The sequence below is a fragment of the Pongo abelii genome, chromosome 10 (genome assembly GCF_028885655.2).
Source record: "Pongo abelii isolate AG06213 chromosome 10, NHGRI_mPonAbe1-v2.0_pri, whole genome shotgun sequence".
NCBI classification, from domain to species: domain Eukaryota; kingdom Metazoa; phylum Chordata; class Mammalia; order Primates; family Hominidae; genus Pongo; species Pongo abelii.
Window position 1 is genome coordinate 144152 of NC_071995.2, and position 18968 is coordinate 163119.

The window sequence follows — 18968 nt, forward strand, 5'->3', positions numbered from 1 at the left end:
CCTAGTATATCCTGTTTCTTCTGTAGTTTGCTGACCTAAGCTGATTCAAGGCATTTCATCCTGGAAATGGACCACTGTATACATTATTTCCTTCAAAGAGCCAGAGGAGTAAGAGAAAGTATCGCGCGACCTAGAAGCTTGGGATTTGGAAGGGAGCCGAGGGGAAGGGCAGACCAGGGCAGCACCTGGGCCTCCAGAAGAAGCTGGTGCTTCCACCACACCGACTTAGACAAGGCACAAGGCATCCCCCCCTTCTCTGGGCCCCAGCTTCCTCAACCATAGCATGAGGGGTTGCACTGTCGAATCCCCAAGGCCCTCTACCAGGGATTCTGTAAGAAGGCATTCTGCATGGCCAGGGACGGGACCTGCTCATGGAGAGACCCAGGGCAATTGCAAAGCAAAACAAATGGCAGGGGGTGGGGTGCGAATGTTGACCCTCTGGTGAAATGCAGTATTGGAGCAAAACAGCATGGAAAGGGAAGCCCTGTGTAGGCCTGTGCACTGTTTTTTTTTTCTTTCTACATTTCACTTATTATTGTAAAAATATTATCATAATATTTTATCATTAATATTTATTATTATTATTATTATTTTGAAACAAGGCACTTTCAAAAAGGAGAAGAATTTCACCCCACTCATAATCCTGCAGAGGATCCCCTCTCATTGTCCCTCTTCTCCATTCATCTTGGGCAGTGCAGCCTGGACACTGGGAAGTGCCCCCTGGAATGCCTCAGGGAACAGCCTGGCCCCCACTTCCTTCCCTCCAAGCTGGCAGCTCTTAGCATTTATCCTGGGCTTGGATGCAGTTTCTTGCACTCCAAGGACAGAAATGATGGGAATGATGAGAGTTTTAACAACTAGCATCAATACTGCATTTTCCGAGTTACAAAACTCCTTCTGTCCTTTTGCTTACTTGATTCTCACCACAAGGATCCTCAGCTTCTGACCTTGTAAACAGTCAGAAGGGCAAGAATCACTGTGTCCATTTTATAGCTGAGGAAATACTCAGAGAAGATCACAAAGGTAGAAGCAGGCAGAGGTTAAGACCAGAGCCTATGCAAAGAGAAGGCAACAATGGAGCAGAGGCTTTAAACCTGCTTCTTCCTTGTCCCTGTTTGAATGTGTCACCTTGCTCACTCCCCAGGTGCCACTGCCACACAGCCTGGTGGGATCTTGGTGTGGTCACCTTGTTCCATGTTTATACTGAAGCTTTGAAGTCTTGGAGAATCAATTAGGCTGCTGTGAGTCCTCAGATTCCTCAGGAATCAAGGGAACTGACTCATCAGAAACAAACTCATAAGAGACTGACATATCATATTAGTATGAATTTACTAATTTATAATGAGAAACTGTCCTGATGAACGGGATACTCATGTTCACTGATCACTGAAGAACTTAAAAATAGTGAAGGCTCCTTCCCTCCCCAGGTGCAGAGGAACGAGCACCACATGGTTTTGTGGATTCCTTTCTAGTTTGGAAAGAGAGAGAGAGAGGTGAGGAAGTGGTAAAGGAGCTCCCTGGACTAGAAGATAAATTCAGAACTTCAGGGAATCACTGTAATGTGTAGCAGTTGAAAGCATAAACCAGATAATTCAAATCTAGGTTCAGGTCCTGGCTTGGCCACTCACAAACTCTATAACCTTGGTTAGATTCCATAAGCTTTCCAACCTTGAGTTAGCTCATCTGTAGAATGGGCATAGCACTTAACTTCTTAGGGTGTTTGGCAGGATTAAATGTGATAATGCCTGGAAAGGTGTCCAGCATCTAGTAAGGACTGCATACGTGCTAGCTGTGTTAAAGCTGGATTTTCGAGAGCAGAGAGGGAGGACTCAAACAAGATTTAAGGTCTAGAAATTCAGATGTGACTAGGGAATGTTTAGAAAGTACAGGCCACATGCTTCATGTGATGAGCCTCTGCTATGGCAAGTGTGTTCTTCAGGTTCCAAGCATGTTGCTCAGACACAGCTCAGGGACCTGAACAACATGCTTCCATAGCAGGGGCTCTGGCAAGGTCTAGTCCGTCTCATGGGATAGCAGGTGTTGGGCGTGGAGAAGAGGCAGTCTTTCAGATGTTTCTATTCAGGCCCAGCTCCTGACATGGAGTGGTGGCGGGATAGAGCCCAATATTCAAAAAGAGAGAAAGAGAGAGACTCTGAGAACTGAGGGACCAATTTGGGGAAGAGATCAAAGAAGCTAAAGACCCAGATGAATGTCAATCAAGTAGGGCCAACAGGCTCAGAGAGGAGATTTTCTAGACATCAGGACAGGAGAGGAAATGATTTAACTCAGCAACAGGCTGCCACAGTGAAGACGGATGGGATTAAGAGCGGAAGCATTTATTTTATCAGCCAACAGTTTGACTGCCTGTTCTCCTGAAAGAAGATTGTTTATCCAACAGGGAAAGGCTTATGGCCTGGCACTGTCCCCTGGCCTGCCCCGTGGGGTAGTCCCCAAGCCAGGATCTCTAAGGCTTCTTCCCAAGTGTGTCCTGCAGAGACAGTGAGCAGATATTCCATTGTCACATATACAGCAGGAGCCTAGCACGTCCCTTCCTCTTAACACTTGCAGAGATAATGCATGGAAGCCACAGGGCATGCGGGAAACAGTGTGGCCAATCTGATATGTGCAGCATGAAAGCCTGCAGCTAGATGTCAGGTAGGACTTCCAGTAGGAACACTGAAGACAAGGAAGTTAACTTCAGGGAAACAAGTGGGGAATCTTGCTCCCTGGTAACTAGGTAAATGTCCAGAGCAATGTCCTACCCTACTGGTAATTCTGCCATTTCCATTTCTTGGGTCACAAGAATCCTGTTTTCAGCAAGAATGCACCTGACCTCCACAGGCACCTGTAGATCATCAGATTTCCTCTGGCATGTGGTGAACTTGGGCCTGTGAGGAGCTGTTCTTCCCTGGAAATAGCTCAGGACCAAAGAAACATGTGCTCTGCTGGGGTGAAGTAGGGCTGACCTGGGTTGGAACAGAAGGAAGAAGGAATGAAGGGGCTTTAGAGCCAAGAGAATATGAAACACCCAGGCGTGGCCTCATGCCTGCCTCTGGTATGGGCTTTGTACACACATGATTTGTGTGGGTCACCATAACAGGGCTCTGTGAGGGAGCCAGAAAGAATGAGACAAGGTCCATGCTCTCCAGGGAGCAATTAGCTCATGAACCGGAAGCTGGGGATGCATGAGGGGCCCAGATTAGGGGAGAAAAGCCACAGTTACCAAGCATCAAGTAGATGCCATAGGCTTTGTGTACATTATTTCACTCTCACAGCAAAATCATGTAGCAGGTATCCCTACTTTACATATGAGCAAATGGGCTCAGAGAGGTTAAGGAACTAGCCCAGTGCCACACAGCTAGTCAGTGGTGGGATTTTAACCACAGTCAGTCTGTCTGGTTCTAAATCTCATACTTATCCCACTCTGCTGCCTTCCAGTCCTTGTTACCCTCTGGTAAGCTCCTCTGGCATCATCTGTAACTCAGAGTGTCACCAATTACACCACACACAAAAGGCCAGCACATCTCGATTTAGAGAACTCTAGCACAAGACACCAAGAGCGATAAGAAATTGATAGAGCAAGCTAAAGCATTGTCCTTTATTCTGAAATTATATTCTTCCTACTTTTCATTTTTTTAATAATTTATAGGAAAAGTGAATGATACGTTTGCTTTTTATTTTCTTATTTAACAAAATAAAACATGGGAAGTCCCAAAAGAGAAAAAAATAGTTGCTACTTATGTAGGGCTTGCCAACCATTGTACGTGTATTAGCCCTTTGTTCTTGGGACACCTCCTTTCACAGGACGTTGAGGCACAGGAGTTTAAGTGACTTGCCCAAGGCCACACTGCAGATAGCTGGTAAAGCGAGCATTCAAACCCTGGTGGTCTGGCTCTAAGTCTGCACTACAATTAGAGGCTGCAACTCTACCCCTAATTACAAGTTGGCTGACCCTGGCTGCAGTCTCATGTGCTCCCTCCTCTCAGGGACCCCAAAGGCACTTGCCCCGGGGACCTAGTCCCCAGCTGCCTCTCCTGTGGGGTACCCTCTCCCAGCATCACTGGGCATTTCTGTGAGCCATTCTTTTGTGGTTCCTAATGGTCACCCGTGGTCCCTTTGGAACCTATTGCTCACTCAGGCCACAAAGGGCCAGTGTGTGGGGGACTTAAGGAATAACTCCATTTTGTTTTCTAAAAGTCTTCCTTGCTGTAATATTGGGGTCCAAGACTGTGAGGCCCAGCCCAGCTGCAGGCAGACTCCTGCCATCTTTCCAGTCTTGCCAGCATGGAGCTGCGGGGCCAATCCCCTTGGAGGCACTTCCCTGACCCTTTGGGATCTGCAAGACCCTGACTGCTCCTGAGGCTCCCACAAGGCATGCTGTGCAATTCTGGCACTCATGTGAGGCAGCAGCATTGGTTATGTAAACACAAGGGGGAAGTTCCTTGTGTTTACGTAAGTTTGCCCTAAGGGGCAAACTTCCCCCATGGGGAAGAGCTAGGGAAGGACCGACACAAATTCAGGACAGGGATTCTTCTGAGGAGGGGAGAGGAATACACAGGGCATCAGAGGCTTCAAATGTGCTCTTTCTTGAGCTAGGTACATGTGGATATTTTTCTGTACGTTTCACCTCTGTGTTACCTATATTTGCATATATAAAATATCTCATAATAAAAGAAAAAATAAGTAAAATCTGGAGTTCACTAGGCTGTACTGAAGCCACAGGGAGATGACTTTGGGTTGTGGCCAGGGCAGGATGAAGAGGCTGTGGTTCTGCAGCCTTATCCTGAGGCTGGGTGAGAATGTTGAGAGATGGGAGCTCTCTTCTCCTGGGGTAATCATCTTCTCCTGGGGTAATCACAAGAGCAGACATGAAAGGTGAGAAAACCACGGTGTTCAGCAAGCTGTGTCTGCCTGGGCCAGAGAGAGACATGCCTGTGTGAAACTGTGTGTCATGTGTTGGGAAGCAGGCAGGGAGGATGTTCTTAGAGCTTGACATTGCCACCAGAACCATGCCTGTTTATGACAATGTAAAATGCTCAAAGATAGTAGGATTCCGGGGGCAGTAAGATGGCACTCGTCAGTATGGCCCAGCCTGGGAGGCTATGAGGGAGGTGGTGTCCTGAGGAGACCTGAGGAAGCTTCCAGAAGAGGCCTTCCTGTGGGATGGGCTGAGCAGGGGAGGGCTCCACATTCACCCTTGGGGATAGTCTGTAGGAGCCACCCTGTGGCCTGGGTATTCTGGCGTAGGTGAGGGGAGGGCTGAGCCCAGAGAAGTGGCTGTGATTCCTTTGACTGGAACACTCTAGAGACCAGCCAGCCCCCACCCACACCTTTTGGAGCAGTTGTGAGAGCAAAGCCTGGAGACAACAAAGAGAGAAAGAACTTCTTCTCCTAGGGTCCTTGGGAGCCGGACAGGAGAAGCATCTGTCACAGCCAATGAGGTCAGGGCAGCCTTTGGAAGCAGAAGAGAGCCGGGACAGCCACATCTGCCCTCCTGCAGGGGCTTCTGGCCTGGATGATGGCAATCAAGGGGCCATGGTAGGGGAGGCTTACGCTGTGTCACTGGGAGCTGAAGTTCATCTGATGGCTTCAGGTTAGCAAGAGCAGGGATGGAGCAGCGACGGAGCGGGTGTGGCCAGGGCCCAAGCAAATGGCAAGTGGGGAGGGAGAGAGCTGGGCCTCTCCTTCCTGCCTGATGCCAAAGCATCTTGTCCAAGCTGCCCTCTTACAATGAGGATACAGAGACCAGAGAGGGGAAGTGATTTGCCCACAGTTACGCTGCACACGCTGCAGGCTGGGGTGGGATTGCCTCCTGACTCCCGGCCCAGTGCCCTCTCCACCACCTTGGGCAGGACCTTCCAGCTCATGCTTTGAATCAGCACGAAGTGAATTGATTACTTGTCTTGTCACTAACACTGGCCTTCTGTTCACCTCCACCCCCCGTCATGCCATCTGGGACCTCAAAAGACACGTGGCTTTCCGTGCTCGGTGCCTTTATTCCGCCCGCCTGAAATCACTGTATTGATTCAAAGAAAGGAGGGAAAAGAAGTGTTTTAGAAAGGGCTAAAAATCTTGAGGGGACGTGATGCAGGTTGTTAGCTTTTGTCTAGAAAATGCTTCATAGCTTTGTCCCAGAAGAGCTTTAAGAATGGCTGGCAGAGTCTGGGATAATCTAGTGCAATTGGCCAGGACATCTGGAGGAGTCTTCACGCCCAAGGAGTCCGTCAGCCTTCAAAATGCTCCTGGTAAAGTCTCTAGTAATTACTATGCCAGCCATTGCCGACATAGGAGAACAGCCCTCAAGCTCCTGCTCTGGCAAGCCACCCCACTATCAACAGCAGACTCCCTCAGGGGCTGAGCCTGCGGGTAGCTCCTCATTCCAGCCCCTCTGGTAGGAGAGTGCTGGGCCTCAGTCAGCACCTTCCTCCTCCTCCTCGTCTCCTGGCTGTCACATAGCCCTTCAGTTGCTCCTGTCCCCTTAGCTCCTGGCAGTGGGCAATGTGGCTGCCAGGGCCTGCCTGGGAGCCCAGAGAGGACACTCACTACCCCGAGTCAGCTCCCTGGCAGGAGCTGTGTGAGCACAAATGCTGGGGGGCACTGCAGGTGTTCTCCCTTCTCACCTATTCCTGGGTGGAAAGTTGTATTTCCCACCGTGGTGGATATGCTAACCTTTGGGTTCATTTCGTCTTCATCACTATCCTGGAAAGGAGGTATTTGCATCCCCATTTTGCTGATGAGAAAACCGTGGTCGAGAAAAGTTGGGTATGGTACTCAAGATCTCCTAGCAGGTAGTTGCAGAGCCTGGGGCCTCACTCCACTCAGGCTCTCTTCCGTGTGCATGAGGATTCCGTCAGTGCCAAGGATGAAGATGACCAGGCTCTGAAAAGCCCTGAAATATTTTATCTGTGTGACCAGAGAGCTGCCTATATCCCTTGGCACTCTTCTCAGCATATGGAAAATACTCCATGATTTTCTCTCCATAATAGTGTGCTTAGCCTGGGGCCTATAGAGTCTGTAAAGCCCCTGACATGAAGGTAAAATTTGGCATGTGTGAAATCATGTGCATTTTTCTAGGAAGAGAGCCCTGAGCCCTTAGCAAATGTATATGGAACCCAGAAAAGTTCCATAGGTCTGGGGGCAGACAGACCAGGGTAATCCTGGCTGCCAAGAGAAAGAAAGGCTGAGGCTCCAAGGGGGATTCAGTTCTTGAAGAAGCAGACTCGAGTTCAGAATGTTGACTTTTTACCGGGTGATGCATTTGGGATCAATACCCATGGAAGGGAGGGGAGGCACACAGCATGGGGCAAAGTCTACCACAAAAGCCCAACAGCAGCCTCAGCCAATCCCACGTGGCCCATCAACCTCAGCCCATGTTGGGTAAGAATGGTGAGCCTTTATATCCCCACTGCAATTGGTGCCTGAATGTGGACAGCCCTTGGAAGGATGTGACTTTGGGCCAGGTAGCTTTCTGTAGCTGAGCCAATCTTTGATGGGGCTGATGGGGCCGACAGCTAAAGGCATTCTCCACAGTGCTCCCAGCAGCTGAGCGAGAAGTCCTCCCTTGAAGGAGGGTCTGGGTGGCGCATCACCAAGCCCAGCTCAGCATTTCTGCTCTTGGAAAAGTAGTGGAGAATAAATAATATCTACCTATCCATCCATCCATCCACCCATTTAACATTTATTACACACATCTTATGAGCCAACCCTGTGATAAATACCTGTGATAAAAAGGTGCACATGGCACGATCTGGTGGAGGAGAGAGACACATCAGTGAATAATTAAAGCACAAAGTGGTCCTTGCTGAAATAGAGGCAAGTACCAAGAATTGTTAGAGCATAGAAGAGGGTGGGACCGACTCCTCCTGGGGAAGTGAGCGATTCCTGAAAGAGGTGACGATGCTGAGAAAGGAGTGGATGGAAGGCATCTCCAGCAGAAGGAAATCATAAAGCAGGATGGTGGCCTGAGAGGGTTTGGCAGATCTGGCAAGACTATCAGTGTGGATGGAGTGGACAGGTCACTCGGTGGGGATGAGGGTAGAAAGGGAGATTGGAGTAAGACTGGGAATGGACTTTATCCCACCAGTATTGTGGAGTCACTGATGGGTTTGGGCAGAGGGTTGGCATTGCGGAAATCAGCTCTGAGGATAGACAGGCTGGGGTGGCCACTGGAACCCCAGGGCACCATCTGTGTGCCAGGACCAGGCATGCTCAGCAGGTGCCTAGCATCCCTGTAAGCATAAGCCAGCTTCCCACCTGAGTGACCCTCGGATGTGATGTTGTTCTGTTCCAACACGCAGGTCATTCTGCTCTTTGGCACATGTGATATTCCTCTGAGAATGAGCGATGGCCCTGTTTCCCTACTTTCTCAAAGAGGTTCACTTCCCATACCAAATCCTGCTCTCATGCATGGAATGACTCTTGATGCACTGGGCCCTGTGTGTATCAGTCTAATGTCACGTGAACACATCAAAACTTTCTGTGGAAAGCTTTCTGAAGGACCCCTTCATCTTGGTGCCACCCACATTCTACTTTTAGCTTCTCAAATAGGTGCCCCCCCCCCCAGGGAGTAATCCTGTGACCAGCATCACTCATATACCAGCAGTGACCTCACGTTTTCTCCCGACTAGTGCACTGCCACTCAAGGAATGTTTCTGCAGCAGGATGAGGAGCCTAAGAGAGTGGAGAGCCCCAGGACCCCCCTCCAGTGCTCTGGGAAGGGCCTTATAAGAAGCTGTTCAGGTCCCAGAGAGAATCCCATCCACATACTTCCTGTTGAAGGGCCAGGCTGCCTGAAATCTGACCCACTAGGGATGGCAGCTGCAGACTGTGGAAGCTGGAGAGACACAGCCTGTGTCTTGGAAGGAGAGGAGAGATGTTCTGGGAGCTACAGCGATGGGCTTCCAGTTCCATGAGAGACTGGATTGAAGTAGATGGCCTTCAAGTTAAATAGATGGTACTTCCAGCTATGACGGCCTAAGGTGAAGATTCCAATCTCTTCCTCAGACTTATTTGTAGATGGAGTGCAGAGGAAAACAGAGGCTGAGGACATGCTCTTGATGCTCAGCCACCAAAGACAGGGTGTAAGGACTCAGGTCTCTGCTGTGCCCTGGCAAAGTGCCAAAGCTCAAATCCACACCGACAAATGCCCACCCAGGAATCCCCACATCATGGGTCCCACGTGTTGGTGACACCCAAGGCCAAGGCCCTTTTGCTGTTTGCTGCTCCAGTGGCTGGAACAGGGTGGGAGGAAGCCTCCAGAAAGCCTGTCCATCTGGAAGGCTGGGGAAGGCCATGGGGAATAGTGGAAAAACCCTACTTTTTCAGTTCCATGAAGGTTGACAAGGGGGCTAAACGTTGAGAACAGCCCCCCGTACAGAATTCTTCATGTCATTTTTCTGGGGACTCCTTTGGGACTCCATGCCATACGATTCTAGCTCAGAAAACAGCCACCATCGCCGTCACCCTGTATTAAGGTCTACTGTGTTCCAGGCGCTGTCCTAGGTGCTGTGAATGCTTTATTTTTTCCTGACAGCAACCTTGAAAAGTTGTTATTAGGATGTCCATTTTGCAGATGAGGAAATAGAGCCATAAAGAGGTTGAATAACTTGCTCAAGTCACATAGCAAGTAGCAGAGCCAGGATTCTAACCCAGGTCTCCCTGACACCAAAGCCGTGTACGTTGTTTGCCCTCCACGACGTAATCTTCAACAATGCCACATTGAGAACAGTCCAGGGGTTTTGTGGCCACCTTCCACCACACGGTCTTCTAGGTAAGTCTATGGAAGGAAGGCAAGGATAAGGGTTCCCTTTCCAACACTTTTTCATCATATACCTGAGAGGGCCCCAGTCTCTCAGGTCCCCAAGCACGGAGATGGGCAAGGTGGAGCTGGGTCCACCAGCCACAGAGCCTGGAACCTTGGGGCCAGTGGGCCTTGGTGGGCCGGCCTCTGCCCTGGGATTCAAGCTCCTCGAGTGTCCAAGCAGGAAGGGGCCCTAGAGAAGAGCAAGCTCCCTCCGTGGAACAGATGAGGGAACTGGCCCAGGAGGAGGACATAAATTGCCCAAAGCACAGAGCTAGTTAGAAGCATTGTGTGTGCATGAGTGGTGGAAATGAATGTATGTGAGAGAGAGATTGCGTGTGTGTGTGTGTGTGTGAGGGGTGGCCCATGAACAAAGGTCCACAACAAGGCTATTTTTTAAAATTTGTTTTGTTTTATCACAAGTAGTTTATTTGGGACAAGGTGACCCCAGGAAGGGGCTTAGAGGAGTGGGGAAATGAAACACAGAAGAGAATGAAGCCATGGCAGGGTTCATTAATGATCAAGTTACCGCTTTGGGCCTCTGGGGTTCAATCCCACTGGGGACTTAGGGAGATGGTATAGGGTGTGCCTCAGAGTTGTCCCGTGCAAGGGACAGGGAAGCCGGGGTATTTATGCAACAACCCCATTGTCATTGGCCGAGTGCTGCCATCAAGGGATGTCGGCATCCAGCACCTCTTGCCAAGCACATTCCAGCAATCAAAGAAAGCAAAGGGCTGGTATTAAAGGTGTCTGGACCCTTGAGTAGCCACCAGTTCCCTAGAGTCTTGAAAACCTTTTAGGGTAGAGAGATCCTGGGCATCGGTGCCAAGGACAATCTGGAGGGAAGATGAGTAAAACTGATGCTGCCCTGCAGGCCCTGGACATAGGCTGTGCTGTGGCGGGAAGGGGCTGTTTCTGCATGCTCCAGGGGAAGAGATGTCAGGTGATATAGCAAGAGGGGTTGAAGTTAGAGCTTAAAAAGAACTTCCCAGTGACACTAGTGAAAAACATAATCAAAGATGTCTAGAGGCTTACATGCTGGCTCATGCCTGCAATCCCAGCACTTTGGGAGGCTGAGAAGGGACAATCATTTGAGCCCAGAAGTTCAAGACTAGATTGGGCAACATAGTGGGACCCTGTCTCTACAAAAAATTTAAAAATTAGCCCGGTGTGGTGGTGTGTACCCACCTGTAGCCCGGTATGGTGGTGCGTACCTGGAGTCCCAGGTACTCAGTAGGCTGAGGTGAGAGGATCGCTTGAGCCCAGGAGGTTGAGGCTGCAGTGAGCTGTGATTGAGCCACTGCACTCCAGCCTTGGTGAGTGAGACCCTGGCTCAAAAATAAATAAATAATACTTTTTAAAAAGATATCTGGAGCTACAGTGAGCCATGCAGCTTGATTGGTGGCCACACAAGAAATGGTGGACATAGAAACAGGCAGCAGCAATGAAGATTTTCCATGGCCAGGGCCAGCCAGCGAGCACTCCTTTATCTGCCAGAGGTGCAGGGGAGTGCTGGGAGGACAGATGGAGATTGAGAGAAGGGAGATTCTCAACCCCACCCTTGGCTGGGAGGAAGCACCAGGAGGAACACCTCTCTGCACCCTAAGGTCCAGTGGAAGCCGCAGGAAGAGGTCCCTTCTTTGGTGTGATTTGGCCTGTCTTTCATGGTGGCAGTCTTGGAAGACGTAAGTCCTTAGGTTGCAGCTCTCCTGCACCAGGGCCACCCCACCACCCTGGGCCTCTGTTCCTCATTTGTAAAAATGGGGAGGTTGGGAGGCTGCATTAGATGACCTTGAGGTCCCTTCCGGTCCTGACTTTCTGTCACTGTCCACTGTAGAGGCCATCCCCATGGCCCCTGGGTTCTCCTCAATTCACCATCAACAACAAGTGTTGACTAAGCACTCAGCATTTGCCCAGCATGAAGGGGCTGGGGGACATACTGAAATAACACATAGGCCCTGGCTTCTAGGAAGGGATAGCTGGGGAAATAAGAGTTTACTGGGCCGGGCACAGTGGCTCATGCCTGTTATCCCAGCACTTTGGGAGGCTGAGGTGGGTGGATCACCTGAGGTCAGGAGTTTGAGACCAGCCTAGCCAACATGGTGAAACCCTGTCTCTGCTAAAAATACAAAAAAATTGGCTGGGCATGGTGGTGCATGCCTGTAATCCCAGCTACCCTGGAGCCTGAGGCAGGAGAATCGCTTGAATCCAGGAGGTGGAGGTTGCGGTGAGCCAAGATCTCACCATTGCACTCCAGCCTGGGCAACAAGAGTAAAACTCCATTTCAAAAAAAAAAAAAAAAAAAGAGTTTATTTACTGAGCACATACTCTGTGCTAAGCACCTGACCTCTGCTGCCTCCTTCCTTCCTCACTGTAACCTCCTAAGGTAGGAACTAGGACCTCCATTATACAGACAAGGGAACCAAGACTCAGAGGAAAAGCCAGTTGCCCAAAGCCACACAGTGGTAGAGCTTGGGTTTGAGCCCATGGTGTTAACCACGATGACTCTCCTCCTCTGGGAAATAGACATTGACTCTCTAAGGACAGCTCCTAGTGTTCCAGGAAACAGAGCAGTGAAAGCTGCAGTCATCCAGGAAGGCCTCTTGGAGGAGGTGGCTTAGCACTGGGCCTCAAGGGAGGGGCAGAACTTGGAGGCTAGTGGGGAAGGAAGCAATCTGAGGAAACCAACTCTACAAAGCAGGCTGGACCGTGTCTGCTCCAGGCAGCAAGCTGTCTTGTTAGAGTAGGCAGGAGAGCTGCAGCCATGGCTCAGCCTGCTGTGGCTCCAGGGGAACAGAGGATGGGTCAGGGAGGAGCAGGTGTTTTCTAAACTCAGCAGGGCAGGAAGCCTCCTCTTCACAGCCTCAGCCCCCACACCTGGAGTCCACCCCCCTGGAAAGGCTTATGCCCAAGCCAGGCCAGGCACCCTCCCTCCTCCAGACTCATTTGGTCAGTCTAAAGATGAGCTGGCTTAGTGTGGATCAGCTTCCCCAGCCACCTAAGCCTGTGCCCAAAGAGCCGGGCCACCGATAATTACAATAGGTAACACGTGTAGCAGTCACCATGACTCAGGCACAGCTTAAAGAGTCGTAAGTAACTTCAGCCTTCCAGTATCCCTATGAGGTAGGTACTGTTACTGTGCCCATTTTATAGATGGAGAAACAGAGGTGCAATGAGGCTGAGTGACCTGCTCAGGGTCACACAGCTCATAAGAGGCAGAGCCCAGATGCACTGCTCTGCCGTACTGCTTCTAAGCAGAGGTTCCTGAGCCCTGGCCATAGCTGCCCCTTCCCTCTGTCTGAGCTGCCTCCCCAGGTGCGGGTTCTTCTCCGTGCCCAGGGCTCGTCCCTGCCATGGTAGCCCCTCCCTAGAGGAGACTGTGAAAGACACCCCCTCCAGTCCTTGCCACGGGAAAGGCCAGGCCAGAGTGCCCAGCTTCTCTCCCCCACCCCCACATCCACACGCACCCTGTCGCCCTCTCCCCCAACCGAGCACCGTTGCCTTCTGTTCACAGCGATGGCTCCTGCGCCCAGGCCAGTGGGGGCATGGAGGACTCCGTGGTGGCAGCGGCGGCGGTGGCAGCCGGCAGACCCAGTGCCCATGCCCCGAAGGCTCAAGCCCAGGAGCTGCAGGAGGAGGAGGAGCGGCCGGGGGCAGGGGCTGCCTCCCCAAGGGCTGGCCCCCAGCACGTGGCCTCCCCCGGCCGGCAGCAGCCTGCCCTGGCGACGGCGCTGTGCTCCCACGCCCCTGCCGCCTCCGATTTCGAACTCTCCCTTGATCTAAAGAATAAACAGGTACCCAGGGGGCCTCTTAGGGGGGCGGGGAGGGCGGTGAAGGGGCCCTGCCTTTGGGGGCTGTCGAGGGTACTAGGGATATCCCCGCTGGGCCCCCTCCGCTACAGGCGCACCTCTTTTGCCACAGTTCTCCTGCACTGAGCGATCTAGTTTGCCCTTCCCTGGACCAGCCACAGGCCTCTGCCTTCTACCGTGGCAGGGCTCATACCCTCGCAATGCCAGGCCCTTGGGCAGCATGTCCAGGGTCTCTGCTCCTCACACAGTGCTCAGCAAGCCTCCACTGCCCCACAGACCACTAGGCAAGGAGCCCACTGTTCTCTGGGGAAGTCCCCACCTCCACCTGCTGCTCAGAGGCCATAGTCCAGCTTCCACGCCCACCAAGGGAGCCGGTGCTAGGCACCCACAGGCACAAACGAGGCACAAAGACAATCGAAGCAGACAGGATTCCCAAGATCATTCCAGACTGGGGGAGTCCAAAGCTCCCCTATTGGAGAACAGATTCCATGGAGGGGCCTGGGCCTCCATCTTCCATTCAGGAAGAGAAAGTGGCCAATTGTGGGACCCCCATTGAACCCCCAAAAAAGATAATGCCTCAGTTTGTCTTGGCAGACAAGAGTCTTGATGGAAGGGGTGTGTGTGTGTCTGTGTGTGTGTGCTTAGAGAAAGTCGTGATGATGTGATACTGTTAAGGAAAGAGCTTTGAACTTGGAGATGTGGACATGGGATCCAATCCTCGCTCTTCCTCCTATGAACTCAGTGACTTTGGGAGTTGCCAGTTAAGCCCTCTGGGTATTGGTTTTCTCATCTGCAAAAATGGGAATTAACTTTGAATCACTTCCAAGGTCCCTTCTGCCCCAAAATGTGTAGGTTCTAAAGAACAATTCTTCAACTCAATAGGCAAGGTATCTTCAGAAAGGAAGCTGGTGGGAAGGCCACTAAGACTGAGTCAAGCCAAACTAACTTCCTTCCTCTCTTGGCATTGATGCCAAGCTCATATCCTGGCTCAGGCCAGCTGTAGGCAGCACATCAGTAAAGTGTTTGACCAAATCCCCCAAGATATCTACGTGCACATGCTAGGAATGTGTGGATTACTAACAAGATAATAGGGAAGGTTGTTCTCAAACCGAATTATCCAAAAAATGTTCATAAAAAAAATCCCAGGGAGTTGAGTGGACGTGCTGTCCAGGTCGACCTTAGATAAGGCACCAAATTGAGGTATACAAGTTACATTCATCTGGCTTTCTGATGACATAAAGCTGAAAGAGAACAGCTGATACCTTGGTGAAAGCATCCCAGACGTTGTGAAAACCTCATCAGGGCCCAGGCGCGGTGGCTCACGCCTGTAATCCCAGCACTTTGGGAGGCCGAGGCGGATGGATCACGAGGTCAGGAGTTTGAGACCAGCCTGACCAACATGGTGAAACCCTGTCTCTACTAAAAATACAAAAATTAGCCAGGCGTGGTGGCACGTGCCTGTAATCCCAGCTACTCAGGAGGCTGAGGCAGAATTGCTTGAACCCGGGAGGCGGAGGTTGCAGTGAGCCGAGACTGCACCACAGCACTCCAGCCTGGGCAACAGAGCGAGACTCTGTCTCAAAACAAAACAAAACAAACAAACAAAAAAACACCTCATCAGGACAGAAGGATGGTTTTAATGAAAAAAAAGAAAAGTCAGATGAAATGTGGAAAAATCTAAAATTCTGCTCCTAGCTTCAAAAACCCCACAGCACTAGCATAAGACGTTCAGGCTCCAGCCTGAGAGACAGGTGACTGTAAGCTCAAGGCGAATCAGGAGCAGGGGAAGCAGCTGCCAGCAGGGAGGGCAGCTTTCACACCCTTCACGGGAGACCCACACTGCCCCGCAGAAGGGAGTGTTGCACCCGCAGCCCCGCACTGCTGATGGTCAGGGACCCTCGAGATCCATGCTTGGTTCTGGAGGCTGCATTTAAGGGAGGAAACAAGAACCCAGAGGTTCCTAATAAGCAGGAGGATGGCTGGGGTTATATGGAGAGATTGTAGACAGGAAAACAAGTTTTAGATGTAGAAGGGCTGCATGTGAAAAATGATTTGATGTATTTTCTATCATTCCAGCCAAAAACAGCAGTACCAGTATATGAAAGCTATAGGAGGGGAAGATTTTAACTTAATTAACAAATAAACTGTTAAAAATATGGAATGCCCTGCCTGTGAGGTAGGGAGTTCTCTGTCTCTGGAAGTGCCCAGGCAGGGCTGGGTAACCATCCATCTGCGACATATAGTGTGGTCTGGGGGCCACTTGGCCAGATGAGGGGTCCTCTGCTTCTTGAGGTCAGAGACCATCTTTTATCCGTTTTGGTACCTTCCCCAGCATCCAGCAGAGTGTGCTGGACATAGTAAGAGCTCACTGGGTGAGTATTTTTTTTTTTTTTTTGAGACGGAGTTTTGCTCTTGTTGCCCAGGCTGGAGTGCAATGGTGCAATCTCAGCTCACCGCAATCTCTGCCTCCTGTGTTCAAGCGATTCTCCTGCCTCAGCCTCCCGAGTAGCTGGGATTACAGGCATGCACCACCACGCCCAGCTAATTTTGTAATTTTAGTAGAGACAGGGTTTCTCTATGTTGGCCAGGCTGGTCTCGAACTCCTGACCTCAGGTGTTCTGCCTGCCTTGGCCTCCCAAAGTGGTGGGATTACAGGCGTGAGCCACTGCTCCCGGCCTGGGTGAGTATTTTTTAAAAATAACCATGCTGTGCAAAGCAACAAGGGAATGAGTTACCAAAAAACAAACAAAAAAAATGCTCCTACCTGCCCCTAAAGGAGATTACAGTTCCACTTAAGGAGTATCCAGTCAATAACACCAGATAAAACGTGTGTATTGGCTTGGACAGGTGAGGTAGTTTGGTTTTGACCGACTGGGTGTGATATTGGGGGTGGTGCGGGATTCTAGTCGGTACTGTGGGCTTCTTCTATAGGGGCATAATTCTAAGAGATGGCTTTTAGAATGTTGGCCAGATTGAGTCAGGTGAGGTGAGGAGTGGCAGTGGGTGCAACAGGGCCCTCTGCCGAATGAGTCCAGCCTAGGAGAATAGCTTGGTTCCCCTGACCTGTGTATCCCTTTAGACCAATTATAGGCTGGGGGTTGGAGGATAGGGACAAGTAAGGCTTGAGGAGGCTAGAGCAAGGTTCTTAGAAACATGGCACACATTTATAGGAGACAGAACTCGACTCCTCTCTCTTCTGCCATGAGCTGTATGGCCTTGGGCAAGTTGCTTGACTTCTCTGGCCTCAGCTGCCTCCTATGTTTGGACTTTACAGGCTCTTCCCTCGGCCTCAACCTCTGAAGTTTCCGCTCCCCTCCACACCCCTGCACTTGGCCTTCTCTTGCTTTAGGACTTGCTTTAGGTACCTCTTCCTCCTCTCAGGAAGCTTCCCCTGCCTCCCAAGTCTGCACTGGGTGCCCCCTCTCAGTGATCCCACAGTACCCAGGTGTCCCGTCACAGCCCTTCAGCCCTGTGCCAGCATTTCCTATTTGTTTGACCCCCTCCTTGAAGGCAGGTGCATGACTTGTTCCTCATTATACACTCAGTGCTTAATGCAATGCCTGGCAAAGAAGCTGCTGGAAAGATAAGAAAGGGGAAATGATCACTTAGTGACATAAAGGGGGATGGGATGGATATACAGCCTGGCGCCAGGAACTGACTCTGCCTTAGGTCTCTTTGAGATCTAACACTTGGTATTCCAACCCAGTGATTCCACCAGCCACACTGAATCCTGTGTTCCATGGCCTGGGAGGGGTGTTGGGAGGGGTGTTGGACAATCTTAGCTCCCCAGCCCACCGATCTGCCAAGCCTCCTCTGTCAGGACTGTTTTCCTCGGCTGTTCTCCTTCCTTCACCGCTGCTCTAGCCCCAAGCCCCACTGATGCTGCCTCTTAACAGTTCCTGAATCCCACCCTCTCTTGCCTTCCCCACTGCCCCTGCCTCAGGAGGCCAGGCCATCCTTCCTCTTGCCTGCACCCCAGGAGACCTCCTGTGCTTCCCCTTCTTTGAGCTCTGTCCCTTCCAACTTCACCTCCACATGGCAGCTGAGTCATCTTCCTAAAGTGCACCTCTGACTGCGCTGATCCGCGGGAAATCCTGATGGCTCTTCATGGTGTGCAAGACAGAGGCCTCTCCAGGCTCCCTGCCACAGTCCCAGCCCCATGGGGGTTCCAGCCGTTCCTATTTGCTGTCCCGAATCTCAAGCCACCCTCACCTCTGGGCTTTCGTGTGGTTTTGTTTCCTCTCCTGGGGATACTCCTCACCTGTCCCCGACCCCGTCTGCTGCACCTGGGAGACTTCTGCTCATACTTCAGGTCGCAGCCGAGGCACGTGCTTTTACCCATTGCCTGTGGCCTCCTCTGTGCTGTCTGGGAGTGGGAGCTGTTCCACTCAACAGCATGGACCATGTTGTTCTCAGGGCTGTGTGGAGTTGAGCAGGTGGTGCTCGAGACACCTCCAGGGTGCTGCATAGCCCATGTGAAGAGCCAGCGCTCCTGGAGCTGTGCCCTGGGAACTGTCCTGTCCTTGCCCATCTTTGCTGCCCTGCACCTTGCACAGTCTTGGGCACCTAGGAAATGCTCAGCAGGGAAGGAACATAGGAATGAAGGCACGAGTGAATGAGCGAATGAGGCCTACCCTCCAGCTTCCTGTTCTCCCTGCTGGCCCCTTCCCCAGCACCTGTCCAAGTCGCACAACAAGACGGTCCTCCTGCCAGCTCTTCTCCCCTTCTCCCTCTGCCTTTGACCCTCTCACCCCACCCCAGCAGTCCTGGGGGATACGACCTAGGGCGGGCCAAGAAGTGAGCATGCAGGTCCCTTTGGGGAGCCCTTTAGGAAATAGAGGGCCTAGGTGTCATTTTGAAATTCCTCCAAGCCCTCTAGGGAGTTTGTATCCTGTTGCGGAGCGACTGGAGCCCTTCTTAGCCATCTGAATTGCAGAGCCCTCTGGGCTGTCCAGGCCAGAGGGCTGTGGAGCTGCGGTCAGTAGAATCTGGGCCCTGCTCCCGGAGCCAGGTCCTGGACAGAAGCCATGTTCTGCTGGAGAGCAGCCTGTCCCCACAGATCCCCATACCCCAAGCCTCAGGGTCCAGCCTCACTATGGGACACCTCTTCAGGAAGATGTGGTGGCTATGTTTCTAAGTCACTTTCACTCTTTGCATCTTGGTTTCCTCATGTGTGAACCAAGGGTTGTACCAGAGGGCCTCCTGGCCCCTTCCCACGCTGAAGGTGAGATTTCTACCATGGGCACAGAGGGCACCAGGGCACCAGCCTACAGAGGACAGTGGTGACGACAGGGCACTCCAGGGGTTGTCCCTCTCCCCGGTTCATTCCATTCAGGGAACAGCACTGCACAGCTGCTCTG

The 18968-nt window shown here is 51.5% G+C and overlaps 1 protein-coding gene across 8 annotated transcripts in view; it reads left to right on the plus strand.

The window, feature by feature from the left end:
- Positions 1–18968, plus strand: part of IQSEC3 (IQ motif and Sec7 domain ArfGEF 3) — a 112990-nt gene that overhangs the window by 46682 nt on the left and 47340 nt on the right. For all 8 annotated transcript variants that reach the window (XM_054526627.2, XM_024256867.2, XM_054526628.1 and 5 more), the window contains exon 3: positions 13314–13593. In XM_054526627.2, the coding sequence (XP_054382602.1) occupies positions 13314–13593 (280 nt within the window). The remainder of the gene's footprint in view (positions 1–13313; positions 13594–18968) is intronic.